This window comes from Danio rerio, chromosome 6 (genome assembly GCF_052040795.2).
Source record: "Danio rerio strain M-AB ecotype USA chromosome 6, GRCz13ab, whole genome shotgun sequence".
Lineage (NCBI taxonomy): Eukaryota > Metazoa > Chordata > Actinopteri > Cypriniformes > Danionidae > Danio > Danio rerio.
This window is the reverse complement of record NC_141026.1, coordinates 27894722-27908054: the sequence shown is the minus strand read 5'-3', so window position 1 is coordinate 27908054 and position 13333 is coordinate 27894722. Positions and strand designations below refer to the sequence as shown.

The 13333-nt window shown below is 37.7% G+C and overlaps 3 protein-coding genes across 7 annotated transcripts in view; all 3 read right to left on the bottom strand.

Moving 5' to 3' along the window:
• The window catches only part of LOC147836356 (uncharacterized), a 702935-nt gene that overhangs the window by 102173 nt on the left and 587429 nt on the right, over positions 1-13333 (bottom strand). The gene's annotated exons all lie outside the window — the stretch shown is intronic.
• Positions 1-13333, bottom strand: part of kyat3.2 (kynurenine aminotransferase 3, tandem duplicate 2) — an 808585-nt gene that overhangs the window by 393104 nt on the left and 402148 nt on the right. The gene's annotated exons all lie outside the window — the stretch shown is intronic.
• LOC147836358 (uncharacterized) overlaps positions 1-13333 on the bottom strand; it is a 248822-nt gene that overhangs the window by 155489 nt on the left and 80000 nt on the right. Inside the window, exons 4-5 of one of the 4 annotated variants that reach the window (XM_087257217.1) lie at positions 6689-6783; positions 172-6566 (exon numbers count right to left, since the gene is read on the bottom strand). The exons of the other annotated variants lie outside the window; for them this stretch is intronic. Coding sequence (XP_087113343.1) covers positions 6718-6783 — 66 coding nt within the window. The 3' untranslated portion in view covers positions 172-6566; positions 6689-6717. Of the gene's footprint in view, positions 1-171; positions 6567-6688; positions 6784-13333 lie in introns of those variants that run through there. 4 annotated transcript variants of the gene reach the window in all.

Here is a 13333-nt window from a genome sequence, read left to right as displayed (position 1 = left end):
TTATTATTATTATTATTATTATTATTATTATTATTATTATTATGACTATGTGATCAGTCACTATAAGAAGCCAAAGGGAAAAAAGTGGCATAATTGTGCACATTACTGGAACAAAACAGATGAAATCAAGCAAACTACAGTATCTGACTTTTTTTTTTTTTTTTTTTTTTTGATCCACAAAGTTTGAGGTTGTGAGGTTCTGCACAAATGTAGTCAAGTCCAAAATTGTTAATATTGTATAATGTATACATAATATATACTGTATATGGGTTTGCTTTTACTAATACAATACGCACACCCTGACGATCTGATGAGAAAAGATATACACAACCTGACAAAAGTCTTGTCATCGATCCCAGTTGCAAGAGCAACAAACAATAACCAGACTTCTAATTGATCATTTGGAAAAGTGTCAAGGAAGCATCTGTTGAACTGCATTCCAATGATCAAATACTGCAGAATAGCTATTGGAACCCGCATGGACCCAATATTCTCACTGAAATCAGTCAAGTTTAGTGAAGGAAAAATCATGGTTTGGGTTTAAATTTAGTATGTGGGGATGTAAGAGATCTGCAGAGTGGACAGCAACATCAACAGCTTGAGGTATCAAGACATTTGTGCTGCCCATTACATGAAAACCACAGGAGAGGGCAAATTCTTCAGCAGGATAGCACTACTCCTACTTCAGCCTCCACATTAAAGTTCCTGAAAGGAAAGAAGGTCAAAGTGCTCCAGGATTGGTCAGCCTAGTCACCAGAAATAAAAAATTATTGAGGATGTCTGGGGAAAGATGAAGGAGAAGGCATTGAAGATGAATCCAAAGAATCTTGATGAATTTGGGGATTCCTAGAAGAATGCTTTCTTTGCCATTCCATATCACTTTATTAATACATTATTTGAGTCATTGGAGAGATGCATGTATGGAGTCCTCCAAGCTCATGGCAGTCATACACATAATTAATTATTTTTCCACTGCATCATGACTTTATATTTTAAACTGTACATTATTTCTGTTAAGTGACAAGACTTTTGTCTCAGCAAAGTCAGACCTTAATGTCCTAATTAAATAATTAAAAATCAAGGCATTTTATTTTGGTAAAATAAGTGTAGTTTAAAGATCTTTGCCTTTCATATAAGTCACTTCTGAAACCAAATGATCAACTAGAAGTCAAATTATTATTTGTTGCACATAAAACTTAGATAGGTGACTAGACTTTAGTCAGGTAGTGTATGTGAACATGGAACAGTGTTCATGGAGCGACACACTGAGACCACTGGAATCATAAGGAATGTTTTTGGTTGCTTTTCTGGCCTTTTAACAACATATAACTGCTCCTCTCTATGGAGGATGAGAGGATTCTCTGATTTCATCTAAAATATGTTAATTTGTGTTGCAAAGATAGATGTCAGGACTGTGAAATGACATGATGGTGAATATTAAATAACATAAATTCCATTTTTTTGGGATCCTTTAATGTCCATCATATACATCAACAACAACAAAAAGGTCCTAAAACTTCAGACATGCTACACTGTCTAAAAGCGAATTTGTTCTTTACTGTCACTCAGTTTACAACAACAAAAAGCAACACGAAGCTTCTGCCCCTGAACGAGACCATCAGCATCGACCTTGAGAGGGGACAGCAGTCGTAGCGATACTGTGCAGGCCTGCTGTCACGTTCACATGCTAATGGAGCAGTGAGTGTCTGCTGCCCCACTTCCCCTTGCTCCTGTAAACGCGCAGATTGTCATTACCCGTGTTTATATGCAGAGATAACACGCCCAGAGCTAGATATCAATACAGAGAGTGAAAGGAGATTATGAGCAGCATTTAAAAGGGCGTCACTCACAAAAGAATGCATTAGGTAAAGGTCCGGGTATAATGGATGTCTGCAGAGTGCCCTTGGTAGGGTGCGCTGAATAAAAGCATGCAGATCGCTGCCACTGCTGTCCCAGACCGATCCCTATGCCACTCTGTGATGCGCACGCAGTAGATATGAATTCTAAAAGTAGATTTATACAAAATAATACAAGAGATGGACAGGCTTTGGTGAAATTACATTTTGCTTCCAGCAGATATTTGAGAGGATGATCAGAATCATTTTTCAACTTGACAGGTGCATGACCTGCTCTTTTCAGCTGTAAACATCAAATTATCCTGTGTTTTGAAATTGATTCTTTTAATTCTAAAATTTAGTACTTTCTGCCTTCATTCATTCATTTATTCATTCATTCATTTTCTTGTCGGCTTAGTCCCTTTATTAATCCGGGGTGGCCACAGCGGAATGAACCGCCAACTTATCCAGCAAGTTTTTACGCAGCCCTTCCAGCCGCAACCCATCTCTGGGAAACAGACCCACACACATTCACACACTACGGACAATTTAGCCTACCCGATTCACCTGTACAGCATGTCTTTGGACTGTGGGGGATACTGGAGCATCTGGAGGAAACCCACGCGAATACAGGGAGAACATGCAAACTCCACACAGAAACGGCGACTGAACCAAGGCTCGACCCAGCAACCCAGGTACCTTCTTGCTGTGAGGCAACAGCACTATCTACTGCTTCGCCCTCATTTATTCATTCATTCCATTTTAATATTTTAACAATTAAAAAAAAGACCAATCAACAAAATTCACAAATAGTTTTATTGTTTAACTAAAACATAGATTGGGTGTTTTGGACAGTAAAACAAACAATGAGAAACTTCCTTTAAACAATGTTGTAATTTATATAATTGTTATTCATATAATTGTTATATCGCTCATTGAGCAGTATAAAGTCCCCATCAATATACTGGGGTGTTAGAACACACACATCCACATACATACCCGTGCTGGTTTTACTTACACCACTTCCAAGCAGCAACCAAGCAAGAATGAGCTAAAAATACTACACTTATCACAAATCCTTGAATATTTGTAGAGTAAATTTGAAATGTATTCACAAAAAGACTGCAAAGTTCATGTTTAAATATTTCACTGTATTTATACAGCTTACACGATACAGTAAAATACAATATAATTTTTGCAAGTGTTCCAAAGAGTGTTCCAAAAGTTTAACGTATAAGCGTATTATAACTTATTTTTATTTTCTAGTCATGGTGAGTGAATTAAGATTTACCTGGACCTCAGTGATCAATAGGGGTATACGGACAAAGTTTGTAAGGTACTGGGAAGCAAGATTATTGATGACTTTGTGTACAAATAATACAAATCTAAAATCGAGTGTCACGGTGGCACAGTGGGTAGCTCAGTCTCCTCACAGCAAGAAGGTTGCCCCCTGGCTGATTCAGTTGACATTTCTGTGTGGAGCATGTTCTCCAAGTCTTTGCGTGGGTTTTCTCCGGGCGCTTCAATTTCCCACACAGTCCAAAGACATGCAGTATGGGTAAATTGAATAAGCTAAATTGGCCATAGTGTATGTGTTTGAATGCAGGAGTGTATGGGTGTTTCCCAGTGTTAAATTGTTGCTGGAAGGGTATCTGCTGCATGAAACATGTGCTGGATAAGTTGGTGGTTCATTCTGCTGTGGTGACCCCTGATAATTAAAGGAACTAAGCCAATAAGAAAATGAATGAATGAATGAATGAATGGATGACAACTCTAAAATCAGTACTATTTTTGATGGGTAACCAATGAAGTGTGGATAAATTAGGAGTTATTGGCTCTCGCAGGTGTCAGAGAGTAGTCTAGCAGTATTTGTTCATATACACTAGTCTATGTCTCACATAGAATGTTATTTAGCTCTGTTTTATAAAAATACGACAAATTTTGCAACAGTAAATTCTATTGACTTACAGAAAAGATTGAGCTCTATATGTTTTTGTAATGATTGGTGGTAAAATGATGAGTTTATCTGATGGTGATTGAAGGCTGTTGGCTTTGGGCATAAGCAAGAGCAGCAGTCGTCATTACTGATGAGGGACAACTAATACAGAGCGGCTCGGAGCCCTAGGGCCTGCTGGGAATTGGGTGGCCCATTAGCTAAAGCCCTAAGGCTAACAACACCAGACCAAATGTGCTCTCCATAACCTCCATGCGCTAACACACTCTCTCACATACTCTTCACCTCCACTTTCAGACCTCTGTCTGCTAAGCGGACGAGACCAGGGGGTTAAATGTTGACCAGAGTTGGTCTCACTTAGTGTCATGGTGTATTGTACTCTGTGCTCATTTGGATGATTGTGTCCTGTCCACACTGCTATGCTTGATGTTGTCCATTTTGGATTGAGGACTAAAACCCCTCCAAGCAAACCTTTCCTTCTGACACTTTCACAGTAAGAAAAAGTTGAGCATTAAAGCATAGCAATCCCATAATTGATGTCAGATATGCACTGGCCCTTTGAGAGGAGCAGAGCATCTCCTCAAGGGTTGAGAGATGATACTGAATGAAAGGTGGAAATGAAAGGAAACGGGGTAGAGCTGAAGCTGAGCTGTAACAGTATCCATTTGAAAGAGCATTGTGTCAGAAATTCGCTAACCTACCTAGCTGACACAGACATCCTTAAGGCTATTAATGCTTCGAGCCTGTGGTCTCAGTAGAATATAGGACAAAACTGCTGCCTTGATAAAAATTTACACAGGACTTTGTCCAGCTTGGCCACAAGTCTACAATGATATCTCAGCACGAGGTTGGAAAAAATTCCACTATGACATCATTGGACCGAGGACATATATGACATTATTTTAATTAATTTGTATGAATTTATTGTGCATACTCCCCCCCCCCCAAAAAAAAAAAATAATAAAAAAGAATAGTACTAAAGATTAATGAATAAATAAAGATAAACATTGCGTTTCTGATCTTCTGGGATTTTCATGCACAACTATCTTTATGGTTTACAGAGAATAGTCCGTAAAAGAGAAAATATCCAGTAAGTGGCAGTTCTGTGGGTGCAAATGCCTTGTTGATGCCAGAGGTCAGAAGAGAATGGCCAGACTGGTTTAAGCTGATAGAAAGGCTAAGAACCAGCTAAGAACTGGAAACTGAAGCTACAATCGGCACAGGCTCACCAAAATTGGACAACAGAAGATTGGAAAAATCATTGCCTGAGCTGACGAGTCTCAATTTCTGCTGGGACATTCAGATGGTAGGGTCAAAATTTGGTGTCAACAACATGAAAGCATGGATCCATCATGCTTTTATCTACAGTTCAGGCTGGTGGTGGTGGTGTGATGGTGTGGGGGATATTTTCTTGGCACACTTTGAGCCCATTAGTACCAATTGAGCATCGTGTCAAAGCCACAACATACCTGAGTACTTTTGTTGACCATGTCCGTCCCTTTATGACCACAGTGTATCTATCTTCTGATGGCTACTTCCGGCAGGATAACGTAACATGTCATAAAGCACAAATTGTCTCAGACTGGTTTCTTGAACATGACAATGAGCTTACTGCACTCAAATGGTCTCCACAGTCACCAGATCTCAATCCAATAGAGCACCTTTGAGATTTATCAGCTTGACAATGTTTTTAGAAATCTTCTAAAAATAAAGATATCTAAATGTATGCTTACCAATATATTGACTTTTATAATAAATAATTCATCCACTGCATCAACATTACTAAATATGCAAGCTCAAAAAAAGTTTAGGAGGTCAAAAATCAAAAAATATATATAACGCAATTTTAATTTATTAGATTTTTGCATTGTCAAACTCCATTATTCATTCATTCATTCATTCATTCATTTTCTTTTTAGATTAGTCCCTTTATTAATCTGGGGTCGTCACAGCAGAATGAACCGCCAATTTGTCCAGCACGTTTTTACGCAACGGATGCCTTTCCAGCCGCAACCTATCCCTGGGAGACATTCACACACACACTCATTCACACTCATACACTACATACAATTTAGCCTGCCCTTTTAACCTGTACCGCATGTCTTTGACTGTCATATCTGTTGGGGAAACCAGAGAACCCGAAGGAAACCCACACGAATGTAGGGAGAACATGAAAACTCCACACAGAAACGCCAACTGACCCAGCCGAGGCTCGAACCAGCAACCCTTTTGCTGTGAGGCAACAGCACTACCTACTGCACCACTGCGTCGCCTAACTTCATTATCTTTATGAAAAAAAAAATCAAAATAACAAAGTATTTTTGAGGCCCCAGCAACATTACAAAGCTGCAAAACCACGTAAAAAATCTCAAATATTTAGGTGATTCATTGCTTTAATGGATAACTGTGACAGCAAAGTACAAGGGGAGATTGTCAGAAGATTATAGAGATGAAATGGTCTAATTCATTATCCTGACAGCTGGAGATTCAAGTTCCCTTTTAACACAGCACATGTAAATTTTCCAGAATGCAAACACATTTTAAAGAGGTTCTTGAAATCCAATTAAATCAGATACAAGATTACCAAATTACCATTTTTATTAACCTGCAGGTTAGCAGTTTTGTGATTTAAAATTCCTATTAGGAAGACTATTAAAACAGGCTCACCATGAACGTGGAGACAAGGGTCATTTAAAGAGCAGGGGAGAGAAAACATATGTAACTTCACATTTTCTTTTCAATTCATTATCAACCTCCCTCTTTTAGTTCCATGTCTCCTGGAAGCATAGCAAATGAGACGGATTAGAGTTTAATGAAAGCACTGAGACCAAGCAAAGAGCAGAAGTGAGGGAAATCAATGTTGGCCATCTTAGGTCCTGTGGTTAGAAATAAAACTTACCAGCTTACAGTGGCGGTCATTCCTTGATTTCAAAAACTGAATTTGAACATTTCAGACTTGTATACCCCCAGGAATTCCCTTGCCTGTAAGTCTGTCTGAGGACACGAAAAGAAAATATATATCAAAAGAACATTAACCTTTACCACCCATTCAAAGATGGGACCTCAATTAACAGAAGTAAATAATCCTTGTAATTACCCCATGGCCGTACTCAGCTGGCATAAAACCTGCTAAATGGACCGTTGCAACATAAAATGGGTATCTAATTAAAAAAAAAGAAAAAAAAAAGAAAAAAGAAAAAGAAGAGAGAGATCGCGATGAAGACCAAGATAGTCCCTATCTGTCACCAAAAAGACATGAAATTATAATTAGGCGTGGTATATAGTCAATGCTGGATAACTGATTACATGTCACCAAGATTATATATTCAAAATTCTAAAAATGAAGTACTCATACTTTAATTATTATTTGGAATGTTCACAATCAGATTGCTTTTACTCTTTTTACATTTTACACAGTTGCATATTATTGACATCATGGTATTTTTATTAACTTTTATTATTATTTTATTATCCTTTGAAATTGTATAAATCATAATTAAATAATGTAGCTTTGAAAGGAGTCAAAACATTAAAGAGGCATGTTAACATCATGTCAATTATTTTGGGTTCAGTTGTTCTATGGGGAATTTGGGGAGAAAAGCACCTCTCAATCAATTCGAATTAATAGTTGAACAAGATAATAAATACTATTGCTAAACAGCTATAAAACTCTATGTACTTTAGTTTAATCATTCAAGGACATGGTCAAAAGTGCACGGAGCAGCTGCACTTAGGCCATGGCAAATCCATTTTGCTGTTCAAAGAACAGGAAAAATGGCTGCCATGTCCAGCACATGGTCCACAAAGGGTTGTCCTTGTTCTATATATGCATTGCTTTAAGTGTAGCATGTTAAACCAATCAAAGTTTCATTTTTCATTCCCTTTAAGAGTTAGTTGCAGTCTGCTTGTGAGCGAGGTTAAAGTCGAGGTTAAAGTGTGTGATCAGATTCTTGATTCCATCAAAGCTCATTGAGATAAAGAAAGCTTGGCATTGTATATAGAATTGTCTAATATAGTCATGTAGATCAGCCGAGGATGGGTTGAGGATCACCAGTTTGCCAATAGCTGCCAACAGTTTCTCAATGTGTGAATAATTTACTAAAATGTTTAAAAACAATGTTCCTCAAAGGAAGATAGGAAGACAGTTGGATATTTTTTACCTTTGACAGTGCATGACATAATTAAAAGATTCAAGCAATCTGGAGGAGTTTCAGTGCATAAAGGACAAGGGTGCAAGCTTAAGCTGAACAATTATGATCTCTGATCTCTCAGGCGGCACTGCATCAAGAATCGTCATTCATCTATAAGCGGTATCACCACATGGGCTGAAGACTACTTCGACAAACCTTTGTCAAGTACAACAATATGTAGTTACATCCACAAATGCCAGTGAAATCTGTACTGTGCCAAAAAGAATCCTTATGTTAACAGTGTCCAGAAGAGCTGTTTATTTCTCCAATAGTATCTGGATGCAGCCTTTATGATGTAAGCTGAGATTGCATTACTCAGCCATGCAATGTCAGACACAATGTACTCAAATGGAGCTAGTGGTGTCACTTTGAGGGGTAGGGCCAGGGGTGGGGTTAGGTGAGCCCATTAAAAAGCATTGAATGCAGCCAAGATTGCACTGCACCAGGGGCCTCATGTATCAACGCTGCGTACGCACAAAAACTTTGCGTACGCCAGGTTTCACGCTCAGAATCACTCACGTTAGGATTTACTAACAATGAACTGAATGTGGGAATGGCTCTACAAAGTGTCTGAGCCTTGCAATGGCAGCTGTATGAGACGGGTTCATCTAGCAGGTATATAAGGTTTCCATACCATACATTTGACCAGCTAAACATTAATGCACAATTTGCAGCGGTCGCCTGTTTTCCCAATGTAATCTGAGCAATCTACTGCACGCACATTGCTATAAAGACACTATCTGAAGATGAATTTGCATGCGTGAATCAGAAACATTTCCATTCAATAAATGTGCAAATAAAATATGATGCACAAACTTATTAATGATTCCTACTTGTCTTTATCGTGAAAAATAGTAGGCAAAATCTGATATGTAGCGGAGGAAAAAAGAAGAAAGAGTTCATCAGACGCTGGATTCGAACCGAGTTCATGCTCGAACGTGTCAAAACATGTTAACATGTGTCTTGCGAGCTGCGCCACTAAGACTGTCAAGGGTACTGCCACATTTTACACCTATAAATCACACTATTTCTCTTTTAACTCCACTGTGCGATGTTCAGACCCAACTATGTTATCCGCATCAGCTAAACTCTCCCCACTATTTTTTTTCTTTTGTTGTTAATTCCGGAGGACAAATTTGCAAATAACACCGCTTTTCTCCGGTCTACCTCCGAAAGCAGCACCTCCAATTCACATTCTGTTCAAAGTTTCTCTTCTTGCTTGCTTTTGCCTTTGCTTTTTCGTTGGGTTTTGCCAAAGTAGAGACGTTTGCATATTCATACGTGGGAGGAGGCAAGGAGGGGTTTTGTGCTCGTGCATGTTGCGTTCAGTTTCACGTTCATTCAGATATACAAAAGAATATGCGTGAGATTCGGCGTACGGAGTGTTTCATACATCTAAATTTTTTTCTGCGTACGCACATTTACAGCTTTGTGCTTAATGCTTTAGTATGATTTAGTATGTGCTTTAATGCTTTAGTATGATTTCCACACAAGTCTTAGTACATGAGGCCCCAGGTCTGCATCCAGACCCCTCTCGATTTCTCTGGGCTCGGAAGTGTCTGGGATAGACCATCACACAGTGGAAACATGTACTGTTGTTAGATGGATCCATATTTCAGAATTTCAGAATTTTTGTTTTTAGAGGGGTGGGGGGGTTGGGGGGGTGGATGCTGTGTGCTCCAGACCAAAAAAAAAAAGGATCATCCAGAGTCCGAATGTTAGGGTCCATAATGATCAAGTGCCCTTGGCAAAGTTCACTTGCACTTCTGTGATGACACCATTAATACTGAAAAGTATATAGAGATTTTGAAGCACAAAGTGCTGTCTTCTATGGGATAACCATGCACAAAAGACAACAAGATAATGCAAAACCACATTCTGCACAAATTACAATGTCCTGGCTATGAAGGAAAAGGAAAATCCTGTCTGCAGTCCCAAGCTGTTTCTAATCAAGAGAGATGATCATGATCAGAGAGATTTAATCAAAGTTTGATTAAAAAAAAATAAATAAATAAATTGTTATAAAAATCCTTATAATCATTAAAATAATTTCTAAAAATAATAAAATAATTAGTTTAAAAATCTGGAATGATATGAATGATATGACGTAATTCCGGAAATGCTCTACTTATCTGTTTATTCGTCTGACTTTATGGTCAGTTTCTTTTAACCACCCACTGTCGTTTTCAAGAATATCACAATGGTGAAAGCATCAAGTATAAAAGCCCCGTTTTGCAAGGTGCGCGCGCATTCAGCGGAGGTGCGCGATGTGGCACAAAAATAGTAATCCAGCTTTAGGGTCTGTGTACTGTAAGACGACATGTACTTGCACATTTTCTTATAGTCAGTTAAATGTCTGTTGTAGGAGCAGCATCAGCAGATATTACAGACAGTCTAGTACTACTCAAATAGACCATCAAAATAAAGTGTTACCAAATGTACTTCCTTTGGCAACATCTAAATGAACTTATGTGATCCACATCCAAAATTGTTTAATATTTCTGAATCCACCTCACAATATTAAATAATTAAAACAAAAGCATTTTAAAAGGTCAGGTCAGATAGAAACATTTCAAGTTAACAATAGCACATTGACCTTAGTGTATTTCATGTAGCAGTCTAAAAAATTGGTTTTAGTTAAGATACTCAAATACATCAGCAGAAGCACTTCACCATCATCAAATAATGACAATAGAAAAAGACAGAAAGAGAGGCTTTGACACAATTCTCAAAGCCTGAGGGGGACTCTAAATTCAAAGCTTATGCAAATATGTTTGCAGTATTTAATCGAAGACTATCTGCGCTGGGGCAATTCACATGTAGATTGAGGATAAATATGTTTTCATTGTGCTCACACAGTAATACATTCATTTCCCTTCATTATTTGTAAGAATCAGTGGCAATATCCTTTTGAAATAAGCATGACATTAAAGGCCCAGTGGAAAATCAGGATGGAACAAGAAGTCTTTAATTTAGTTGGTGCCAGAAGGCAGAGAGCGAGGATAAACCAAATGAAGGGATCTTAAAGTTTAAACGGGCTTCCCAAAAATGTGGCTCTTTATCCTGGAAGGAGAACCTTTAGCACAGTTCATCTCAAAATGACAATTTTGTCATCATTTACTCACTCTCATGCTGTTACAAGCAAATGAGGTTTATCTTAAGAACACAAATAGAGATACAACTGACAAAATTATAAAATACACAGATAAAAGCCTAAATTAAATATATTAAAGTGGTTGTGTCTTTTCAGAAGACTTACTAGAACTACAGTGCCAACGAGTTTATTGCATTCAAACATATTTTATTTTAGTCTTAGTATTGTGTCAAATGCATTATTAATTCTTTTCATATTTCTCAACCTTGTTCTGTTTTGTATTTGTGTTTATGTGTAGCTTAACAGCCTGGTCTATTTGGTTATACAGGCATTAGTATATAATTTTACATGCCATATTTGTGAAATAGGACTATTTGCGCTTTTTTATTTACACAACACCGTTCATTTGGGAAAAAAAGTCAAACAAGACTTTGAAAATACCAGAAAATACTCCAGTTCCATGTATTATACACTGAAAAATGTAATAAAACATTCATGTGTTCATTTACAGGCCTGAAATCAATTGTGTTTGTAGCACTGATCTCGGCGTGTGCTGAGCTTTCTGTAAAGGATTACTCATACTACTAAATGCTCAAACAAATACAACAGATATGTGCATAGACACACCTATATCGACTCAAAAAGATTTACTTTGTCACTTGGACATTATTGCTGAATGCTAAAAAGACGTGAGAAATACATCACACTACATTTAATTCTGGCTCCTCAGTGGACGTATTTTGAATGTTTACTTTTTATGTTACTTGGACGATAATAATACATTATAAAAAAGCTTCTAAAAAGCCAGATAATTCTGTCTCTTAATGAGACATCTTTTGAATGTAAGACCTTAATTGATGTTGTTTGGACATGTATTTGCTCATTGAGAACATTTTAGATTTATAGATCTGCAAACTAAGATATTTTCCTTCATCATTTGAGTGCAAAATTAAGCTTGAAATGGTTTAGTAGGTGGGGTTTTCCAGAGGGATGGAACTCCAATGCTGTGTCATTTGACAGTTAGAGGTATCCCCAGAAAACCAATCATTCTGAAGAGTAATGCCGCGGTCATATTTGAAAATGTCCAAACGAAATTCTGCTGTATAGCGCTGCAAAAAATGGCAGGATTAAACAAGATGAAAAAAAAAAGTGAGTGATTTTAAATTTCTGTCCAGAGAGGTCATGTTTTGATTTTCAATTGGTCTCACCCAGTCACATGAAGTGATTTCCAGGTCAGAGTTCAGCAAGCTTTTACTTTCCAATGCAGTGAACGTACTTATGTTTTCAGTCTGCGGCATTCGCATGCATACGAATGGAAGTCTATGGGGTGCAGTGTGACCAAGGCTTAAGAAAACAGGCCAATGAATGCCTATAAGTTGGTAATGCACAGTTCTTACAGCTGATGGCATTCGCAATTAGCTGAGTATAAAGCCAGCAGCTACAGAGAGCTCAGCACACTTCAATTTAGGTTAGGTTAGGTTAAACTTTATTTGTCCCCGAGAGGAAATTTGTCTTGGGCAAAAAAGGTGCTACAACAATGCTCTAAAATAAAATTCAGAAGCCTCACATGCAAACTAAAGAGAGCTATATTTGTAAGACTAGGTTCCAGAGAGAGACAGAGACAGATTTCCAGTATCCAGTGCATGTGATCAGCAATCAGCGGTGGTCAGGCTGGGTCAATTCTCCAGTCCCTTTAAAGAATCATTGTATAGTGTACAAAAAAACATTTGGGGTTACAGAGAACCTTTTATGAACCTTTACTTTTAAGAATGTGCAGTTTTTGCCCAAAATTACGTGATTCATCTTGTGAATCATCTTGTTTATTTGCTTACTGAAAACAATATATTGATTTAAATTCTGTAAGACGCTGAAACAGCTATGGCTCATATGAGAGGAGGCGTGAAATGTCATTATTATTGCAGTGATTCACACCTGAGAAGACAAAGGCCTGTATAATGAGCTGCATAATGGGCCACACAGGTATGTGACAGTGGGGAGAGGAGGAGGAGGGCAAAGTATGCTTATACAAATTCTGTTTTTAGTTTATGTAGAATATATTTAGCTATCACACAAAATAACTCAAGATTAACTTGCTAGTGCAGTTAAAGTTTCAAGACAACATGCAGTAGACTACTTTAAAAAAAAAGAAAAAAAAAAGATTTGTGTGTGTTGAGCAACCTGGGGAATGAGCAACCTTGAGTACCTGTCAGCTTTAATTGTGGGGAAAACAGGATCATTTTGAGTTTAAAATTCAAATCAT